Source organism: Ranitomeya variabilis, chromosome 4, assembly GCF_051348905.1.
Source record: "Ranitomeya variabilis isolate aRanVar5 chromosome 4, aRanVar5.hap1, whole genome shotgun sequence".
NCBI lineage: Eukaryota > Metazoa > Chordata > Amphibia > Anura > Dendrobatidae > Ranitomeya > Ranitomeya variabilis.
Window position 1 is genome coordinate 565077272 of NC_135235.1, and position 22136 is coordinate 565099407.

Below are 22136 nucleotides of genomic sequence, written 5' to 3' on the forward strand. Positions count from 1 at the left end.
TCAGTATGTGTAAGCCAAAACCAGGAGAGGGTGATAAATACAGAAGTGGTGACGTGTTTCTATTATACTTTTCCTCTGATTGTTCCTCTCCTGGTTTTGGCTTACACATACTGAGGTAAAATACTGACCAAATACTGAATATGTGTGCACTTGGCGAATAATCGGTCTGTTTTGGGGTTTGAACGCACCCGATTGCCCACACGGCGAGCTAACATGGAAAAAAACCACAGCATACACTACTTTAGTCAGTTTTATGGACCATAATAATACATGCAATGTAAAGGCAGGTCTGACCCCTGACTACGGTGCCGATGAGCACATGGAGACAGTCACTAGTGATGGGCAAGCGTGCTCGGGTGCTGAGTGTCTTCGAAGTGCTCGAAAAATGTTTGAGTCCCCAGGGCTCCCAGTTAAGTAATGCCTGCATGTGTTGTGGCTAATAGCCACGAGACATGCAGCCGGGGGACTCGGAACATATATTTTGTGCACGCTGAAGACCCTTGGTCAGCACCGGAGCATGCTAAGATAACACCTTATCCGAGCACGTTCTCTCATCACTAACAGTCAGCTCCACTATTTGCGGTTGCAGTTTGCCTGGTTTCCAATATGGCCGTCTGAACCTGGCTTTACAGGGAGAACTTAGCAGCATAAGCTTCCCACTTGCTAGGAGATATCCCCTTCAGAGACCCATCTGACAGCTGGAGAGTTTCCATTTACTGACAGCAAGAAGAGATATTAAAATCTGAGGCGACTGGATATTTATATAAACTGGTGCAAGGAAGAAGAGCAGCTGTTTCCTATGGCAACCAGACTGGGCCTGGTAAATGCCAAAGCCTTCCTGACCCACACAGCCGGGTGCAGCCCCTGCTTCTCGGTTGTACTGAGGCGGCTCTCGTCCAGTACTCGGGTCCTGTCTGGTCTTCACAAACATGGCCGCCGCCTCCATAGTGGACAGATTGGTTCTATAATATCTTCCCTCTGCACTTCCGGGAGAAAAAACATAGGTCATCTTATTGCGCCTGGAAACTGCGGAAAGTCAATAGAGGAAGCTGCAGACCCCCTAAAGAGGAGATGGACCCCGAATATTTCCTAGGGAGCAGCAGTGGCGGAGGGGTCAGCTCTGGGACCATTATTGGGGACTGGGAGGAGAGAGGAGCGGTGAGTCTGCACTTATTCCTCCTGAGGATCATAGCAACTGATGTGTGTGTTGCTGGGACTTGTAGTACCATAATAATACTCGGAGGAACGTGCTGGGTCAGAGTACAGCCAAAATAGCAGCAGCACTTCTATGGCGTAATGGGGGGCGATCGGTATAATATCCCATCAAGGTCTTCAGCTCAGAATCCCCTTTAACCCCCCCCCACCGTCCTATCCCACCCTCATTCCCTTTTCTTGCCTGTTATTTTAAAATCCAAATAAAATCTTAGGAAAAAGAATCCCCTTTAACAAAAGCATACATCCTGAAATCAGAAATGGAGTGTCCCTTTAAAGGCCCCCAACACGTTAGATACATTTTGGCTGAGCCCACCCATTTCAGCAGCTCCCTCCATGTATATTTAGTGACCCCCGACTCTTCCCAGATGGGAGGTTGTGGGGCAGAGAAGAATCGGGTGGAGGTAAGAGATGCCTGACAGCGACGTCTCCCCCAATCCGAACAAATGTACGCTCGGCTGAACTGAGCATGCATGTGTGTGGGGGAAGCCCACAGGGAACCTGATGTGGCCCCCAGTATCTACACTGTCACCTAAACGTTATGGAATTGCATTTCAAGCAGTTCCCCTGTCACTTGATTGTGAAGAAATCTGTGCACCGATGCGTCAGTGACTTATGTCCTGCTCTCTGTTGTACGGCAGGATGAAGAGTACGGAGAGGCGGAGGACGACGCCGAGGTGCAGCAGGAATGTCTGCAGAAGCTGTCCAGTCGTGACTACATCATGGAGCCGGCCATATTCAACACCTTGAAGAGGTACATCAGAGCTGACTCCATGTTAGCTCCTTCTGGTTTTCGAGAGTAGCAGATCTAAGATTTGCGTCTACGATCATCTTCTGGGCTCGTGTACACGACCGCTTATATCGGATGAGCGCTATGGTTTTCACATACCCATGGTATTGTATGGGGCTTACAGAACGACTGAATAGAGAAGGTGGAGATTTTTTTTTTCCCCAAGAAAAGCTGATGACACTCCGATCAAAGTCTGATGAGAGTAATCGGACCTTTCGTTTTCTCCAATGTTGAGGAGATGGCCACGTGACCCTACCCCAAAGGGAAGCGGCTATCAGAAAATCACCTATTGTTTAAAGAGACTCTGTCACCTGAATTTGGAGGGAACAATTTTCAGTCATATGGGCTGGGTTTTTGGGTGTTTGATTCACCCTTTCCTTACCCGCTGGCTGCAATATTGGATTGAAGTTCATTCTCTGTCCTCCATAGTACACGCCTGCGTAAGGCAAGACTGCCTTGTGCAGGCATGTACTACGGAGGACAGAGAATGAACTTCAATCCAATATTGCAGCCAGCATGCAGCCAGCGGGTAAGGAAAGGGTGAATCAAACACCCGAAAACCCCGCCCATTAGACTGAAAATTGTTCCCTCCAAATTCAGGTGACAGAGTCCCTTTAAATCAGGATTTTATGTTAAATGTGTTGGGTTTTTTTTAAACGTTATCTGTTAGCGTTACGGTTCGCCACACTGGTGTATAGCACAGCCAAGTGCTATATGATGCTTTTTCAGATGCCACTATACCCCATGTTATATTATGGGGCAGTGCAGACCTGCAATTATTTAATTGTAATCGCGGGTGGAGACAATGGAGAAGATGGAGTCCTCCATCTTCTCCATACCTGTGCTGCGACTCTGTCATACAAGAAAATCGTATGACACTCAGATCAAACTGATTTTTTTTTTCCTTGAAATGAGTCATCTGCAAAAAAATATCGGAGGCATGTCCCATTTTGATACGCGGGTCAAATCAAAATTGTCATTGGGTCCATGAAAAATCGGACCTCACTCAGGTGACAACAGTCATACGATTTTCATGGACTGTCAGAATGGAGACATTTTTTAAAATTCCTCAGCGTAAGAGAAAAATGGATGACACTCGGACTACAGACTGTGATCAAGGTCTGATCAGACTAATTGGTTTGTTATTCTCACATGTAGAAAAATCGGACATCTGACTGAGCCCTTACTGTTATAGTGATGTGATTTTTAAATACATCTGCGGCCTTAAACACCAAAATAATGTGTGTTTTATTTGGGACTTGGTTACTATAGATTGTGTCATGTGCTAATATTGGGCCGATTCCCTCTCCTGATGGAGTGTACGGCAGTGTGAGCGAGGTCTGATTCTGTTTTGTGCAGGTATTTCCAGGCAGGCGGGTCTCCGGAGAACGTCATTCAGCTCCTCTCGGAGAATTACGCAGCTGTAGCACAGACCGTCAACCTGTTGGCAGAATGGCTCATCCATTCAGGTACCGGTCATTGTCACTTGGTGGAGTTGGTCCCGGTGCGAAGATGAGAATATATTGGGTTAATAATATAAAAATAAGTCTGGGTCCAGTAGAAAAGTTATCTTATTGGGACCTGCAGTAGAGTAAGGCTAGGACATGATGGCAGAGCGGGCACTATTCATCCACGGGGCATGGTGGCTGCGTCAAGGCTGAATGGTGATGGCAGAGCGGGGGACCATTCAGTTGTGGGATGTGATGTCAGACCGGGCTACTGACTAGATGTGTTTTGGTAAGAGGTTCTCTCTGATGAGACAGCCCCTTTAAGTGTCCGTGTTACTATGCGGCTTGTATGAGAAGGTCATTCTCCATATATTGTGTTACAGGAGTGGAGCCGGTACAAGTCCAGGAGACTGTGGAAAACCACTTGAAGAGTCTGTTGATTAAACACTTTGAGCCGAGAAAAGCAGATTCCATATTTACAGAGGAAGGAGAGGTAATAATTAGTGATCAGTGTACGTGATCAGATAAGGCGTTATGTGAGCATGCTCTGGTGCTAAGCAAGTGACATCGGCGAGCTCGAAAAATATGGTCGAGTCCCCGCACCTGCATGTGTTGCAGCTGTCGAACAGCCGCGAGACATGCAGATGCGAGGACTTGAACACTGGAGCATACTCGGATAAGGCCTTGCTCCCACTTTGATTTGTAGACCCCCGCGTGGCTGGAGCAGATGATTGCACACACCACATGGAGGGACCTGTTCTACAAGCTCGCCGAGGCGCACCCAGACTGTTTGATGCTGAACTTCACAGTGAAGGTGAGTGACGGAGAATTACTGCTTCGTGTGACGCAGCTTACTGCTGACGGATAAATCCTCGTCCTGCTCTGTCTCCTAGCTCATCTCTGATGCCGGGTACCAAGGAGAAATCACCAGCGTCTCCACAGCTTGCCAGCAGCTGGAGGTCTTCTCCAGGGTGCTTCGTACATCACTGGCCACCATTCTTGATGGAGGAGAGGAGAACCTTGAAAAAAACCTACCTGAGTTTGCTGTATGTTCCTCTCAGCACTGCAGTGCCATTCATGGAGTCTGCCTTCACTTAAGCATTCTCCTTTTTGTCTCATCTTGTAGAAAATGGTTTGTCACGGAGAACACACCTACTTGTTTGCACAAGCCATCATGTCTATATTGGCGCAAGAGGAGCAGGGAGGATCTGCCATGCGGAGGATTGCACAAGAGGTGCAGAGATTTGCTCATGAAAAGTAAGAATGGTTACGTAATCTTTTAATAGTTTTATTTCAGATATACAGTGGCATGTAAAAGTTTGGGCACCCCTGGCCAAAATTACTGTTATAGTGAACCGTTCAGCAAGTTGGGTGGGTTTAGTGACGCGTTTTCAGCGCGATCGTGTTAAATTCCACTGTCAGAGATTGACAGCAGCATTTAACATGTTAGGTATACAGAAAATTGGGAAATATGAATATAAAACTTTTATTGCCCTAAAAAGACTCGCTGCTAGCTGAATCCCCATAAGGACTGTCAATACGACCCGTAAGTATTACATTGTTATTTTACGTAGACTTTTTCTTCCCCAGGGGCCATGATGCCAGTCAGATCACTCTTGCGTTGGGCACCGCTGCCTCCTACCCTCGGGCATGCCAGGCACTTGGTGCTATGTTATCCAAAGGCGCTTTGAACCCTGCGGACATTACTGTCCTGTACAAGATGTTTACAAGCATGGACTCTCCCCCCGTGGAGCTGGTGAGGATAAGGGGCTCCTCTATTGACCAGGACACTATATGTATACGTCATGTCATCAGTGTATCTGGCCATCACTTACAAGATGGCTCATGCAGAATGTATTTCTGTATGTTTTCTGTTATTATGCCCACACTGCCCCTTCCTTAATATATCCCGTAACTTGTCCATATTTCCTAAATCTGCTCCTCTCTCAGATCCGTGTTCCTGCGTTCCTGGATCTTTTCATGCAGTCGCTCTTCAAACCTGGAGCCAAGATAAATCAAGACCACAAGCATAAATACATCCATATATTGGCTTATGCTGCCAGTGTGGTAGAAACATGGAAAAAGGTAAGCCTTTACTTGGATAGGAGAAGCCTGATCACGGCGTACTCTGCATTTACCCTTTCCTGTGCATGAGATAAAATGGGTTGTCTAAAATTTAGAAAAAGAAAAAGCAGATGATTTAAAAAATAAATAAATACAATTTTCTCCTGGAACAGCACCACCCTTACTCATGGTTGTGTCTAGTATTGCAGACCTATCCTTTTGTATCAAGGTGTAAAATCATCAGATCATCCCGTTGTCTTATTTACCGCAGAATAAAAGAGTGAATATTAATAAAGATGAGTTGAAGTCCACATCCAAAGCGATCGAGACTGTCCATAATCTGTGCTGCAATGAAAACAAGGGCGCTTCGGAGCTTGTAGCCGAGCTTGGCACATTGTATCAGTGTATCAGGTAGGCTGAGATGATGCACGGCTTATAGGATGGGATTGCTGCATTAGAATGGTGGACATGGCTACTGGCCCAAAACTGGTCAACGTTTCATGTTTCCACCACAGGTTCCCAGTTGTAGCAATGGGTGTTTTGAAGTGGGTGGACTGGACGGTATCAGAACCTCGGTATTTCCAGCTCCAGACGGATCATACACCTGTACACCTGGCTCTGCTGGATGAGGCGAGTGCACCAAAGACCATTGGTGTATTTACACCACAATTTGAGGATTTTACCCATGAAATTGACTATAGAAAGCAATCAGACAAACTTACCACCACGGACTGACAATTCTAACTAATTTTATGCAATAAGGAATTGTATTTCCACATCTGAATTCTTCCATGTTTTGTCACCATCCTTGTAGATCAGCACTTGTCACCAACTTCTACACCCACAAGTCCTGCAGCTACTTATTAAACTCTTCGAAACCGAGCACTCGCAGCTAGACGTCATGGAGCAGGTAAGAGACTGCAGGGTGTGCTGCCTGCGTGGCGGCCATGTAGGCTTCAGATGCTTTTCTTAAACCAAATATGTCATGAGAATATAGGGTCTTATTTAAAGGGGTGTTCCACTCGTCTGTCAGCTGAGCTCAGTGATTGGCTGCAGCAGTGATGTGCAGAAAGCAGGCGCTGTGTCCCAAGAAGTTGAGATTATGCTTTGTTTGATATTTTACAACATAAAAACTTTTGGGGATTTTTTTTTTTTTTCTCCTAAAGTGGAAAATCCCCTTTAGAGGGAGTCTGTCAGCAGGATTTCACCAACCAAACTATTTAGATGTAATGTACCGTAGCTCTCTCAAAGACCAGTCCAGCAATATATTTACATGGCCAGTCCATTCCTCCGTTACTGAGAAATCCGCGTTTCGATATACCATAATTCTCCCGTCACATTTCCATATCTGAAGCCTGTCACTCCAGCTCTATTCCCTGCCCAGCACCACCTCCTCCCGCTTGATTGATGGCTTGTTTGTCTGAAGGCTTGCAGTGTAAAGGCTGTCAGTCAAGCAGAAGGTGTGTGCGCTGGGTGAGGAATAGAGCTGGAGTGACAGAGGCTTCAGATCTACCATAGTCCTTCAGCCTCATTTGCATATCAATGCAAACTCTGACTTCTCAGTAATGGAGGAATGGACTGACCATGTAAAGGTATTGCTGGACTTGTCTTTGAAGGAGCTACATGTGCATATAAATTGTTTGGGGGTGAAATCTTACTGACAGATGCACTTTTACAGGGTTTGTCTGTCATTGCTCACTTCTGCTTCCGAGACCTAAAATACAGAGAATAATTAATGTGTAGCTACCTGCCCAGAAATAGATTTTTAGAAGGAAATATTAAGCTTTCAAATATTATTATTGGGTGAGTTCAGCTCTGAAGGCTGCAGAATTCTGTACTCAGTTGTAATTTGTCTCTGAGTAGATGGAGCTGAAGAAGACCCTGTTGGACAGGATGGTTCACCTGCTGAGCCGGGGGTATGTGCTGCCTGTCGTCACCTACATCCGCAGATGCCTGGAGAAGCTTGACACTGACATCTCTCTCATACGATACTTTGTGACAGAGGTGGGCTCTATCTGTATGTTCCACAGCCCATCCCCCATCTTAATTACCATGACTTAATTGCCATTTTCCCCTCCAGGTTCTGGATGTCATTGCGCCTCCCTATACCTCAGACTTTGTGCAGCTTTTCCTTCCCATCCTAGAAAACGAAAGTATAGCCGGCACCATTAAGACAGAAGGAGAACATGATCCGGTGACAGAGTTTATAGGTAAGTACTTGCTGATAATGTGTGCAGACTGTAAAGCGCTGCAGAATATGTTAGCGCTATATAAAAATAAAGATGATGATTATTATTGCTGCTCATCTATATTTTCCTGGCCAGCAGGTGGCACCTGTCGACTGTGTACTGTTACCTGCACTTATCACTGTGAGCACTAGGTGGCGATGTATAGCAGTTCTTTAGATTCAACCACTTTTCCTATGCAAATAGTGTGAACAAACTCCTAACATTATTATTTATTTATTTATATAGCACCATTAATTCCATGGTGCTGTACATGAGAAAGGGGTTACGTACAGTTATAGATACCATTTACAGTAAGCAAATTTACAATGGCAGACCGGTACAGAGGGGAGGGGACCCTGTCCTTGTGGACTTACATTCTACGAGATAATGGGGAAGAGACAGAAGGTCGGGGGTGCGGCAGCTCTGGTGATGATGAGACGGCAGCTTGGGTGGTTGGTGAGGCGGCAGCCCGGGTGGTTGGTGAGGCGGCAGCCCGGGTGGTTGGTGAGGCGGCAGCCCGGGTGGTTGGTGAGGCGGCAGCCCGGGTGGTTGGTGAGGCGGCAGCTCGGGTGGTTGGTGAGGCGGTACCTTGGGTGGTTGGTGAGGCGGCAGCCCGGGTAGTGGTGAGGCGGCAGAATGGTTATTGCAGGGTGTAGGCTTTCCTGAAGAGATGGGTTTTCAGATTCCGTATGAAGGATCCGAGGGTGGTGGATAATCGGACGTGTTGAGGTGTGGAGTTCCAGAGAATGGGGGATATTCGGGAGAAATTTTGGAGGCGGTTGTGTGAGGAACGAATAAGTGTGGAGGAGAGTAGGAGGTCTTGGGAGGACCGGAGATTACGTGAGGGAAGATATTGGGAGATTAGTTCAGAGATATAGGGAGGGGACAGGTTGTGGATGGCTTTGTAGATCAATGTTAGTAGTTTGAACTGGATTCGTTGGGGAATTGGGAGCCAGTGGAGGGATTTGCAGAGGGGAGAAGCAGGGGAGTAGCGAGGTGAATTAGTCGGGCAGCATTGTTGAGGACAGACTGGAACGATGCAAGAGAGTTAGTGGGGAGGCCACAGAGGAGGGTGTTGTAGTAATCGAGGCGGGAGATGATGAGGGCATGCGCGGAGAGTTTTAGAAGATTGTGGGGTGAGGAAGGGATGGATTCTGGCAATACAATATTTTTGAGTTGGAGGCGACAGGAGGTGGCAAGAGTTTGGAGGTGCGGTTTGAAGGACAGGGCAGAGTCGAGAGTTACCCTGAGGCAGTGGATTTCAGGTGTGGGAGAGATCGTGATGCCGTTTACCGTGATAGATCAGGTAGGGGGGATATGCGAGATGGGGGAAAGATGATGAGTTCGGTTTTGTCTACATTGAGTTTTAGGAAGCGAGAGGTGAAGAAGGAGGATATGGCTGATAGACACTCCGGGATTCTGGACAGCGGAGAGGTGACATCTGGGCCAGAGAGGTAGATCTGAGTGTCGTCCGCATACAGGTGGTACTGGAAGCCATGGGACTTTGAGTTGTCCTAGGCCAAGGGTATAGATGGAAAAAAGTAGGGGCCCTAGGACAGAGCCTTGAGGGACTCCAACAGAGAGAGGGCGGGATGAGGAGGTAGTGTGGGAGTGGGAAACGCTAAATGTGCGGTCAGAAAGGTATGAAGCAATCCAGGACAGGGCAAGGCCTTTGATGCCAAGGGAAGAAAGAATCTGTAGCAGTAGGCAGTGGTCGACTGTGTTGAAAGCAGAGGACAGGTCAAGAAGGAGGATGGAGAACTGTCTGTTAGCTTTGGCTGTAAGTCATTAGTAATTTTGGTCAGGGCGGTCTCAGTTGAGTGATGGGGCTGAAGCCAGATTGGAGGTTGTCAAGGAGAGAGTTAGATGAGGGATGGGAGGAAAGTTGAGCATGGACATGCTGCTCAAGGCGTTTGGAAGCAAATGGGAGCAGTGATATGGGGCGATAGCTGGGCATAGCAGTTGGGTCAAGGTTAGCTTTTTTGAGGATGTGTGTGATGGTTGCATGTTTAAAGGCAGAGGGGAAAGTACCAGAAGATATTGATAGGTTGAAGAGATGGGTTAGGGCTGGAATGAGCATGTTAGTGAGGTTGGGGAGCAGGTGGGAAGGGATGGGGTCAAGTGCACAGGTGGTGAAATGAGATTTGGAAAGGAAGTAAGTTCTCCTTCAGTGATGTTGGGAGGTCATTAGGGAAGGGTAGAGGTCTGGTATATGGAGTGGTTGGGGTGGTGGAACAGTAAAGGTTTGTCTTGTTTGGTAGATCTTGTTTTTGAAGTAGGTGGCAAAGTCCTCAGAAGAGATGAGGGGAGTTGGAGGTGGCAGTGGTCGGCAGAGGAGAGAGTTAAATGTGCTGAACTGTTGTTTTGGGTTGTATAATAATGAAGATACAAGGTTAGTGAAACAGGTATGTTTAGCAGAAGTGAGGTCTAGTTTGAAGGCTAGTGTAGCTTGTTTGAAAGCAGTAAAGTTGTCTGGCAGGCGTGTTTTTTTCCAGCGACCCTGGATGCTTGTTGGAGTTTTTTGGTGAGGTTGTTATGCCAGGGTTGCCTATTGATTTGTCGCACTTTGCCATGCATGAGAGGGGCGACTGAGTCTATGGCTGATGTGAGGGTGGAGTTATAGAAAACGGTGGCGCTGTCCGTGTCGTGAAGATATGGAGGACAGGGGTAGAAGAGAGTTTTGAGTCTGTGAATGTCTAGGTGTGCAAGGTTTCTGCGAGGATGTGGTAGTGGCTGGACATGGGGGGCAGGTGAGGAGGACAAGGATGAGGTGAGTAGATGGTGGTCAGATAGGGGGAAGGGAGAGGTTGTGAGATTAGATAAGGAACAGAGGTGGGTGAAGATGAGGTCTAGTGTATGTCTGTCTGCTTGGGTGGCTATGGAGGACCACTGAGTAAAGGTACCGTCACATTAAGCGACGCTGCAGCGATATCGACAACGATGCCGATCGCTGCAGCATCGCTGTGTGGTCGCTGGAGAGCTGTCACACAGACAGCTCTCCAGCGACCAACGATGCCGAAGTCCCTGGGTAACCAGGGTAAACATCGGGTTACTAAGCGCTGGGCCGCGCTTAGTAACCCGATGTTTACCCTGGTTACCATTGTAAATGTAAAAAAAAAACAGTACATACTCACCTTCTGATGTCCGTCAGGTCCCTGGCCGTCTGCTTCCCGCACTGACTGTGAGCACCGGCCGGCCGTAATGTAAAAGCAGAGCACAGCGGTGACTAAAGTCATATCTGACCAGCTCCACTGAACTTATACATTCACTCATTTTTATTTCAGCTCACTGCAAATCCAAATTCATTATGATACACTGACCATCCCAAAGGACATTCTCTTGGATGTGGCGTGAGAGGCATCTTCTCGTTTGTTTTTGTGTATATATATATATATATATATATATATATATATATATATATATATATATATATATATATATATATACTTTCCCTGCCCTTTTTAAAATGCATTGTTTACGGTATTTGCTTTTGAAATTTTATTTTTATAAATACATTTTATTGTACACGTTTGGTTTGTGCATCTGTTATGCTGAGAAAGATGTGCGATATTAGAGAGGTTTTACTGTGTGTGTTTTAACAGTGGAACTTATCCTGTGACCTCCTCATACCTTTGTACCAGTGATAGATAGTAATAATAAATAATAGAGAAATGATACAGCGAGAAAATAGATCCCGCACACTCCATCAGGATAAAATAACTCTTTGCACCCAGACGTATGTCTTTATTGCACTTATTGCCCTGTGAAGAAGCGCAAGCGAAACACACGTCAGGACGCAGAGCCTATTGGGTCGATACCTCATATTTCATGGTATTTGCACTTCTCACTTCATTTGTAGTGTGCTGGTTTTATTCTCTAAACTTAAATAAAAGCATAATGTGCAGTTGATTATATGTTCCTGATGTACTGCTCTATCATTTCTGCATCCTATGTACTGTGTCCCATACAACCTGACCCTCGGCTGTATGTTTCTGTCTATGAAATTTTCCTCCTTTTTATGTGTTTATTTTTCCACAATTTTTTTTTATATATTTTTTTTCTGATTTATTGTATGGTAGCTATATTTTTCAGAGTGTAATTTGATTTGGGCTGTGTTCTGTATGGTATAACATGAGTGGCGCCCACTTTGTGTACTGTATGTTTTAAGAAAAAAGTACAGGCTGTGATCCAATGTGTTGTTATGGACAATAATTGTACCAATATGTAAAAATACGTCCTAACGTTTGTTAGTATGTTAACTGGGTATATTTCCCTTTTCTCTGTTGTATACTGTAACGTACGAATATACCAGTTTTTTTCCTCTACCATATTTGCAAATTTCAATAAAAATTTATTGATTAAAAAAACAAAACGTCCTAACGTGTTACATAACAGTCATCACATCGCAGGGGACTCGGTAAGTGCAAGAGACTCCCAGGGGCTTAGGGAGCGATAACCGTCCTGGTCGGACGGGCCAGGCGCAAATCTTTGCTCGGCTATATCTGTGGGCAGCCGGTCTGCAAATAGATAGAAATTCTCCCGCTTTTTGTATAATAACAGATTTTAATTATGTTCCTGAATCATTACTGCGTCACACACAGACCATATTCTCAGCATGTGTCCTATTCGGGCACTTGTGCTCCCGCATTATTGTCCTTGCTGGCGTTTTTTACATGGCCGGCAGTCAGTTTATTGCACTCGATGAAAATACAGCGATGTACAGGTAAAAATCACAATCTATACAACAGATTTGGTAATAATAGAAGACGTCTTGTCGGCATCGGGCTCCAGTCCCTGTGGTGCTGATCCGGTTGTGTGATGTACCGTGGTTCTCTCGGACTCTGCAGAAAGTCCCATTCCTAGCAAGGCGGTAAATGCAGATTGCAACAGATTCTGTCTTCCTTGTCCATCTTGTAGTCATCAAGGGACTATTACATCTCCATAAGCACAGTCCTGCTCAATGGCCAGGTTATAGTCCGTTCCCTGGCCTCCTTTGTATGTGCTTGTCACAATTCGCAGCCAGCCTTTCTCACCCTGAGTACCGATAAATAAGTAGTTTTATCATTGATGTACAACACTTGTGACTATTATTGCTAAAACCCCTAAGAATGTATATCTGAACCATGATTATTTTATGTAAATTGGCCTTAAGGGGTGTTGTATAATTGTATATATTTTTTCCCTTTGTGCACAGTGCCACTCTTGTCCACAGGCTGAGTCTGGTATTGCAGCTCAAACCCTTTCAAGTCAATATGAGAGACAGCCCATAGCCAGAAGTTGCCTTGTGTCAAGTAGTAAAAATTGTGTAATATAGGATTATAGAAAAAGTGTTTGTTTGTTTTTTTAATGTTTTCTACATAATGCCAGCCCATGTACTATGGAAATACAGATTGCAGTGGGGCAGGAGCAGCAGATTTACTGGGACAGATGGTGCTACGTGAGGCACGGCCTTGTCAAGTATGTCACCAGTGGGGTCTCTGAATTGGGACATTTGATAATAATCAAAGTCCTGACTGTGGTTTCTAATTTTAGGGGCAAACACTACAGACCTACAAATTTTCCAAATCCCCGACATGGGCTGTATTGTAAATTACCCAGAATTTCTGGTCCAGGAATTCACAGCAGTCCTAGAACGGCGCCTCCTGCTTGCAGGTACAATGCTAGGACCCAGGCAGTCTATTACATGCCGTACCGGATACAGTACTCACCCATGGCTCTCCCCAGGAGTTCCGAACCACCCAGTACTCCACTCCATTTTCATCTATGCCCCATCCAGCCACGGAGACTATATGGTTCACCATCGGGTTTGGCTGGTACTCGGCATACAGCCCTCCAGTATAGGCATCAAGCTTTTCTGTAGCCATTATCCCACAGCTGAAGAAAGCAACAAGGGTTAAATCTGCATGCTTAATAACGACATGTACAAATGACTCGTTTACCAAAAATTAAATAAATGTTCTATGTAAAATGGTTATGTCTAAGTGTAGCAGTGGATTGGGGGGGGCAGAGCATGGCACTTATGCCTAGGGTTGGTCGGGGCGGAGCATGACACTTATGCCTAGGGTTGGTCGGGGCGGAGCATGACACTTATGCCTAGGGTTGGTCGGGGCGGAGCATGACACTTATGCCTAGGCTTGGTCAGGGTGGAGCATGACACTTATGCCTAGGGTTGGTCGGGGCGGAGCATGACACTTATGCCTAGGGTTGGTCGGGGCGGAGCATGACACTTATGCCTAGGGTTGGTCGGGGCGGAGCATGACACTTATGCCTAGGGTTGGTCAGGGTGGAGCATGACACTTATGCCTAGGGTTGGTCGGGGCGGAGCATGACACTTATGCCTAGGGTTGGTCGGGGCGGAGCATGACACTTATGCCTAGGGTTGGTCGGGGCGGAGCATGACACTTATGCCTAGGGTTGGTCGGGGCGGAGCATGACACTTATGTTTTGGGGTGGTCGGGGCGGAGCATGACACTTGTGTGTACTGCAGGCTACAGAGCATGATGCTTATTAGCAGCTCTGGACATCTCCAGGAAACCTTTTTGAAAGGCACCCTATTTCTCATGGTGGTTCATGCTGTGTGATAGCACTGATGCATCTTTAGACTTGTCTAGTGTAAGCGCTCGTTTACATTTGACCACCTACATCGATATATGATCACCAACCAGCTGCAGGTTTGTCGGTTATACAGCTACATATTCTCTCATACATTGAGATTATGTCATGGTGCCTAAAGGGGGCCCCCAGTGTGAGGAGACCTCTACTGTAACATCTCAGATGGTGCTGCCTCGGCCTCTGGTCTGTTACAGCCATTGGCATAGTGAAAGGTGCCATTTTTTTACCTGATAGGTCCATTCTTGTAGATCTCTGCCATCATCTTTTCCCTCCCGCTGACCACGCCGTAGTCAGCGACTTTCCACAGCGTATAATTGGAGAGGTTGAAGCATTTGCCGAACGTGATGCAGGTGCCGCACTGGTTAAACTTGTTGCACTCTGAAGAGTAAGAAATAACATGGTAGAAATGATTTCAGCCCCTGCAGACGTCTGTTACGGAGGGCTACATACACGTTATGTATTATTTTGCTTTCTGCACCATTTCTATTCTCTGCTGTATGTTTAGCGATAACTGAGCAGAGCGCTCATGAGAAGCTTTATGCTGGATTCCATGGAAATAAGACGCAGGAGTGAGAAAGGTTGGGAATTACAGGGATCATAACTATTACAAGGGTTCTTCCGACACCTTACAGATAATGAGGGCTGGCGGCTTCTATTGCAGGTAGCGGTGGGGGGAGGCTCCTGCTGCAGCCATTTGTCTTACAGCCACAGACAGATCTGTAAAGAAGGTCTAATGTCTGGTCACATAGAATATGTTAGATCATTTAAATCTAGTGTGAAAAAAATACAAATATTGTTTACTTTCTATATGTAATCTATAGTAGCGCTGTGGTTGGGGGGGTCTAGGGGCGCTTACTGGCACTGCAGTTACCACCGTTCTCACTGTCTGCTATGCTGGAAATTCTGAGGTCCGGACTATTATTGGTATTGGGGTAGCTTACTATGATTGGCAACGTCATAGGGGAATTAAAGAGGTTCTGCAAGACTTCATCACTGATATCTGTAGGATGCGCCATCAATGTTGTATCGTTGAGGCGTCTGATTTCCAGAAGCCCACGGATCAGCGCAATGAAGGGGCTGCTTCTCCTGCCTAATTACTTGTATGGGAAAAATTAAAATGAATAGAGGTCCTCTATGGACGATCAGATGTATGCGGGGGATGCGTCAGAGTGGGACCTTGATAGCTAATCATGGATTCCTGGAGGGTGCACCCGCATTAATCTTAGGGATAGGCCGTTAATGTTGACACCCTTTTTACTGTAGGGAGCAGGATCACTATTGTCGGTGTGTGCCACATCATAATAATAACCAATGTAAAGCAAATTCATGTTATTTAAGGATGGTATTTTAGGGCGGCCTCACGCCCTTCCTCAAACGAGAGAATAGCATGGAGCTGGAAAACAATTTGATGCAAGTCACTCTTGATAATCCTCCAGAACTAGGGCTCAGTTTAGACGTCTGTGTACTTACCGCGATTTATAGACTGGCCCCGGGTCTAGTGACGGGCAGTCCGGCTCTTTTTAGTCATCTGGATCACTTGGCTCCGCTCACCATAAAGAGCCGACTCTTATGGATCTCTATTAAATATGTGTTTACTGTAGGTGAGCGAACATTGAAGATGAGTGAAATTAACAGTGAGAGCCATTCGGAGAATTTAGTTGCACTCACGGGGGTGCCGGCTCTCATTGTTCCCAGCAAGGAGCTGGTTCTTTCTCTCATATCAGTCGCGAACGACCCATCACTGCTCCCTAACCAAACCCAACAACCTCATATATGCCTGTAGCTGTCAAGTGTGGTTCAAGAGACCCGCGGCCAAGCCTCACATCGCGGTACGTATCCATGTTCCACGCATGTCCGAATTCAGCATACGGCTGACCTCTGAAGGATACATGACCTTGTCACCCTGCTGATGAGGCCACCCTGCTGATGGGGTCACCCTGCTGATGGGGTCACCCTGCTGATGGGGTCACCCTGCTGATGAGGCCACCCTGCTGATGAGGCCACCCTGCTGATGAGGTCACCCTGCTGATGAGGTCACCCTGCTGATGAGGTCCTCCTACCCTGGTCCTTCGCCTGGTAGTTGTTGCAGGTTTCGTCCGGGATGCCATGCCTGCTGGCGTAGTCCCACACTCCTCCGTGATCACCACCCTCACAGGATCCTGCTTCTCCACAGTCTATCACATTCTGCACAGACAGGTAAGCTGAAGGCCACACTCCTTTCCTCTTAATATTAATCCGGTCTGAAAGGGAAGCAATATCATCTTCAGTTCTAGGGTGTAGAAAATCCTGTAATTATTCCTTATAATAAATGTGCTCATATCCCCTAGTTTTGTGTGACGGTAACCGTGTAATCTTGTTCTTATTGGCAATTTAATTACTTATCGAACCTTAAAGGAGTATTCCCATCTCCAAGTAATAGGTATAACAATAGTATTAGCAAATACCTTCTATCAGAAATATAGTATAGTTCTTCTGATTTGCTATGTCTCTTACCCCATGTGCAGGGCAATGCTCTAGCTTACATATCCGTCGTTATGATCACCAACAACTAACTGTCACTCTATAAGTAGTCGTAACCATGGATACTTAAGCTACTGCAATGCCCTGCACATGGGGTAAGCGACACAGCGAATCAGAAAAACTATACTACATTTCTAATTGGAGGTATTTCCTAATATTATTATTATTACACCTACTACATATTGGGACAGGATGTTGGAGATGGGAATACCCCTTTTAATTATAATGGCACTGAGTTTCTGGCTGAGTTTAGTTTTACTTTCCCTAAGCGAACAAAGGTGAAGTGTCAAGCATGGGGGACAAAGCAGCAGTTTGGAGAGAGAAACCCTTTGTAACAGCAGGAACTTAACATAGGTAAGACCACTGCCACGTTAATCCTAAGGTTTACAGTGCAGAGCAGCTCCGTGTTATTACTATTACTATGTGCAGCAAAAGCCAAAGAGATGGAGAAACTCAACAAATTTGTGTCATTACAAGAAACTGGACTGAGCCTTCTTTTTTCTTCCTCTTAGGGACACGTGCACACGTTCAGTATTTGGTCAGGGTTTTTTTTACCTCAGTTTTTTACCTCAGTATTTGGTCAGTTTTTTTTACCTCAGTATTTGGTCAGTGTTTTACCTCAGTATTTGTAATCCAAAACCAGGAGTGGGTGATAAATACAGAAGTGGTGACGTGTTTCTATTATACTTTTCCTCTGACTGTCCCACTCCTGGTTTTGGCTTACACATACTGACCGTGTGCACGTGGCCTTGGGAGCACTGGTCAGTTTACTAGAACCCACCGGCCATAGCGCTTGTACTCCCATGTGCCCAGCACGAGCCACAGTACTGTGGGATGTGCTGGTTTCGGGTGGAGCTGACATAGTTGGTGCCGTTGACGTTCCGCCAGTCCCAGACTTTGGGCAGACTTTTCACTGGGATGTATTCATGTGGACGTGGGTAGGTCCTGTAGAAGAGGAAGGCGGATATGATAAGTCACGGACGTGATTATTTACCTGGTCTCTACTATATTATATGTGGGCTCACGTTATAAGAATGTGACATTATACAAGAGCAAAGCTACGGGAAATGCATACAGGTCTCCGAGGAAATCCTTATGATGTTCTGCAGCAGCTGCAGCAAAGAAAGGGCTAAAATTATACGTAAGTCAATGACTGGTGCAAGAAAAAGAATATGCTACAAAGTGAACACATTATTCGAGCACACCGAGGACCCTCGGTTAGCACTTGAGCATGCTGAGATAACACCTTATCCGAGCACATTCGCTCATCACTAATTGATGCCATAAGTGACAACATTTTGGACTAACTCCTTCATGATTTTTAATAAATTATTACAAGAAATTTTCAATTTTAGCCATTTATGATGAGAGGAAATCCCCTTAAAGGGAAGGTGTAAATGACCTCTAGCGGGAAGTAACACAGATTTGCTGGAGGAATTTCTGGCATCCAAGTCTCTGGAGTGTGAAGTATGTATAAGAACCTTGGAGAAGAACAAGTGCCATTAAGAGCTGCACACTGATCACTGGCCGAGACGCCCGGATTATTACATAATCTGGCCGGTGACTCCATTCATTTTTGTAGACGTCCGCACTTCTTATACAGCGGGGTCTACAGATCCCACCGGCGGCTGCTGACAACTAAAGTTTCACTGATTAATGAAAACCTGTCCGATCCTTTGCTTCCCTGGGGGATAAGCAGCTACCGTACCCCCCCCCGTGCAGCTGATCTTCATACATGAACCAAAAAACATGATTGGGAATATGGCTGCCGGCCAGAGAACTATTTTGCCATCTGGAGTTCTAGAAAATAGAAAAGTATGATTTGCTAAAACAGCGCCACACTTGTCAGCAGGCTGTGTGTGGTATTGCAGCCTAGCTTCAGTCATTCAGGTGTAACAATATAAAATCCTTTGTTTTCAGTGTTTCTTTGGATTGTACAACATGTTGTAGAACATCTGCAATGTTTGTGCTGGACTTTACCTAGTACTATGGATCCTTCTGCCTAGGGATCAGGTGGATCTAAAGGCCAGAGATCCCTATTGATCAGATACACTAGCGATGGCTATGATGAGACCCCTTTAAAGGGACCCTGACACCAGTATAAGGTATGGACCTAAGGGGCACAATAGGATTCACTACCAGTCGGAGAGCTGGAAAAATCTCCTCCCCACTGTGAGCCCGACTGCAACACCGAAACGTGTCACCTGACCGCACCGATTAATAGTGCGGCCGCTTATTGTCATAGTGTCCTAGAATCACGCAGGAGATGTCGAGTCTGGATATTTTATACCCGAGGAAGTGTCTGAATATTTGTTAGGTGCCCTTTACATGTCCCTCGTGTCATCTTTCCGTGGTGAGAGGTTAGCTGTCGCTGTTCACCTTTCCAGCACTTAGCGGATCATCACACTCATTTACTAGAAAAGTGCACTCATATTGGTAAAGCGGAGCCACCACTGTCACTATACGCCTCTGCGAGACTGAGGATTAAAGGGCCACACACCCTAATAGTGCGGCACCATTATCATAGGGCAGAGGATCGCACACCGAGCACTGCAGTCAGCGGCTGATAACAGAGAACAGATGCATCTACTGCAGTGTTCGGCCAAATTGTCTCCGTTCTGTCTTTACCCTAATGTGTATCGCCCGTCTGAGGGGCACAAAAAACACAGAAAAACTTTAAAGTTTTGTGGAACATTAGTATGATAAAGGAGGCCTGGGGCTTGTAGTTCTACCACAGCTGTATCTGAGAAGTCCTATACAGGATATGCTGGGACTTATAGCTGTGGTAGAACTACAAGTCTCAGCATATCCTGTATAGGACTTCTCGGATACAGCTGTGGTAGAACTGCAGCTGAGAATTCCTTTACAGAGTATGCTGGGGCTTGTAGTTCTACCACAGCTGTATCTGAGAAGTCCTATACAGGATATGCTGGGGCTTGTAGTTCTACCACAGCTGTATCTGAGAAGTCCTATACAGGATATGCTGGGACTTATAGCTGTGGTAGAACTACAAGTCTCAGCATATCCTGTATAGGACTTCTCGGATACAGCTGTGGTAGAACTGCAGCTGAGAATTCCTTTACAGAGTATGCTGGGGCTTGTAGTTCTACCACAGCTGTATCTGAGAAGTCCTATACAGGATATGCTGGGGCTTGTAGTTCTACCACAGCTGTATCTGAGAAGTCCTATACAGGATATGCTGGGGCTTGTAGTTCTACCACAGCTGTATCTGAGAAGTCCTATACAGGATAAGCTGGGACTTATAGTTCTACAACAGCTGTATGTGAAGTCTTTTTTTCTATCCCTTCATCTACTGACCTGGCGGCGGTACCTACCTCACTCCAAAGTTGCCTCTGGATACTGGTTTATAGCAGTGCTGACCCTCCTGAAAGTAGAGCCCCCCATGAACCCAGGAGATGAGGGCACAAAGCAACATATGTCTGTACATGGTGAAGGACAGGCGATGTCTCGTGATAGGCAGGAAGAGACTGGATAGAAACCAGCAGCAGACACTTCCCCCATTGCTGAATCACCGGCGAGGTTTCCTGAATCAGGGATAGGTCATTGTGAGGGACTGGGGGCGGGGACTGGGGAGGGGGCGGGGACTGCGATTTCAATGATTGCACAGAGTTCTTCTTCTGCGCCGGTCACATCTGGCTGTGGGGGGCTGTATGGAGGGTCTGGGAATGGGGTGATTGCTGTGGGGGGCTGTATGGAGAGTCTGGGAATGGGGTGATTGCTGTGGGGGGCTGCATGGAGGGTCTGGGAATGGGATGATTGCTGTGGGGGGCTGCATGGAGGGTCTGGAAATGGGATGATTGCTGTGGGGGGCTGCATGGAGGGTCTGGGAATGGGATGATTGCTGTGGGGGGCTGCATGGAGGGTCTGGAAATGGGATGATTGCTGTGGGGGGCTGTATGTAGGGTCTGGAAATGGGATGATTGCTGTGGGGGGCTGCATGGAGGGTCTGGAAATGGGATGATTGCTGTGGGGGGCTGCATGGAGGGTCTGGAAATGGGATCATTGCTGTGGGGGGCTGCATGGAGGGTCTGGGAATGGGATGATTGCTGTGGGGGCTGCATGGAGGGTCTGGAAATGGGATGATTGCTGTGGGGGGCTGTATGTAGGGTCTGGAAATGGGATGATTGCTGTGGGGGGCTGCATGGAGGGTCTGGAAATGGGATGATTGCTGTGGGGGGCTGCATGGAGGGTCTGGAAATGGGATCATTGCTGTGGGGGGCTGCATGGAGGGTCTGGGAATGGGATGATTGCTGTGGGGGCTGCATGGAGGGTCTGGGAATGGGATGATTGCTGTGGGGGCTGCATGGAGGGTCTGGAAATGGGATCATTGCTGTGGGGGGCTGCATGGAGGGTCTGGGAATGGGATGATTGCTGTGGGGGGCTGCATGGAGGGAATGGGATGATTGCTGTGGGGGGCTGCATGGAGGGTCTGGGAATGGGATGATTGCTGTGGGGGGCTGCATGGAGGGTCCGGGATGATTGCTGTGGGTGGCTGCATAGAGGGTCTGGGATGATTGCTGTGGGGGCTGCATGGAGGGTCTGGGATGATAGTTTTTCTGCACAAGCGTCAATCTGCGTTTTTATTCCCGTCAGTCACATCAGGCCTGGAGCTCCCCGCAGTCCGGCACACAGGGCAGTCTGCGCTGGGAATGCAGAGGTGCCGGCTGCACGTTATGTAAGCGACTGATGGGGCAGATTGGAATAATGCAGGGGTGACTGGGACACAGTTCCGGTGCATACTAAAACCCTATGTGCCAAATTAACCTATACCTATGCCTATGGTAGATATTTTAGTCGTATTCATCTATACCTATGCCTATTTTAGATTTTTTTTACCGTTTCATTTTCTTAATTTAGTTTTCCTTTCCACTTCACTCTATTTGAAGCAGAGTAACCAATTTATTTACTTATGTATTTATTTTGACATAAAGTTGCTATACATGAATGTAGGGGTTCACTTTTTTGGAAACTGAAAAACGGTTTTAAGCTCCGTTTTTTTTATTGGAATATGTTCATATTAGTCCAACACGGTTATCTTCCAAGTTTCGTTAAGATCTTTTTAGGGATTCAGTCTTTATGCTCCATATTCTGCCATACCTATGCCTACTGTGTTATCATGGTTGGAAACGGAATAACGATTTTAAGCTCCGTTTTTTTTTATTGGAATAAGTTCATATTAGTAAAACAAGGTTATCTTCCAAGTTTCATTAAGATCTTTTTAGGGATTCAGTCTTTATGCGC

The 22136-nt window shown here is 46.5% G+C and overlaps 2 protein-coding genes across 2 annotated transcripts; one reads left to right on the plus strand and one right to left on the minus strand.

Annotated features, from left to right (window-relative positions):
• Positions 1 to 950: 950 nt before the first annotated feature.
• Positions 951 to 12114, plus strand: NELFCD (negative elongation factor complex member C/D). Its single transcript, XM_077252813.1, has 15 exons — positions 951 to 1158; positions 1854 to 1966; positions 3362 to 3471; positions 3834 to 3943; positions 4157 to 4264; positions 4344 to 4496; positions 4577 to 4707; positions 5041 to 5206; positions 5401 to 5535; positions 5786 to 5925; positions 6030 to 6144; positions 6329 to 6424; positions 7378 to 7518; positions 7595 to 7724; positions 11027 to 12114. Exons 1-15 carry the CDS (start codon positions 1072 to 1074, stop codon positions 11059 to 11061), a joined length of 1770 nt encoding a protein of 589 aa, XP_077108928.1. The 5' UTR covers positions 951 to 1071; the 3' UTR covers positions 11062 to 12114.
• A 171-nt stretch (positions 12115 to 12285) lies between these two features.
• CTSZ (cathepsin Z) lies at positions 12286 to 20399 on the minus strand. Its single transcript, XM_077252814.1, has 6 exons — positions 20210 to 20399; positions 17656 to 17819; positions 16415 to 16594; positions 14582 to 14732; positions 13451 to 13616; positions 12286 to 12776 (listed from the first exon to the last, which is right to left on the minus strand). The coding sequence occupies exons 1-6, from the start codon at positions 20320 to 20322 to the stop codon at positions 12663 to 12665; spliced, it is 888 nt and encodes a 295-aa protein (XP_077108929.1). The 5' UTR covers positions 20323 to 20399; the 3' UTR covers positions 12286 to 12662.
• Positions 20400 to 22136: the final 1737 nt, after the last annotated feature.

What these genes read in the sequence shown, in the direction of transcription:
- NELFCD (XM_077252813.1), top strand. Translation starts at nt 1,072, where the DNA reads ATGGACCCCGAATATTTCCTAGGGAGCAGCAGTGGCGGAGGGGTCAGC. An exon ending in ATATTCAACACCTTGAAGAG is followed by an intron (nt 1,967 to 3,361) that starts GTACATCAGAGC and finishes TGTTTTGTGCAG; the next exon opens with GTATTTCCAGGCAGGCGGGT. An exon ending in ACTCTCCCCCCGTGGAGCTG is followed by an intron (nt 5,207 to 5,400) that starts GTGAGGATAAGG and finishes CTCCTCTCTCAG; the next exon opens with ATCCGTGTTCCTGCGTTCCT.
- CTSZ (XM_077252814.1), bottom strand. Translation starts at nt 20,322, where the DNA reads ATGTACAGACATATGTTGCTTTGTGCCCTCATCTCCTGGGTTCATGGG. An exon ending in GAGTACAAGCGCTATGGCCG is followed by an intron (nt 16,595 to 17,655) that starts GTGGGTTCTAGT and finishes CTTCCCTTTCAG; the next exon opens with ACCGGATTAATATTAAGAGG. An exon ending in ACTCCTGGGGAGAGCCATGG is followed by an intron (nt 12,777 to 13,450) that starts GTGAGTACTGTA and finishes ATCGGTACTCAG; the next exon opens with GGTGAGAAAGGCTGGCTGCG.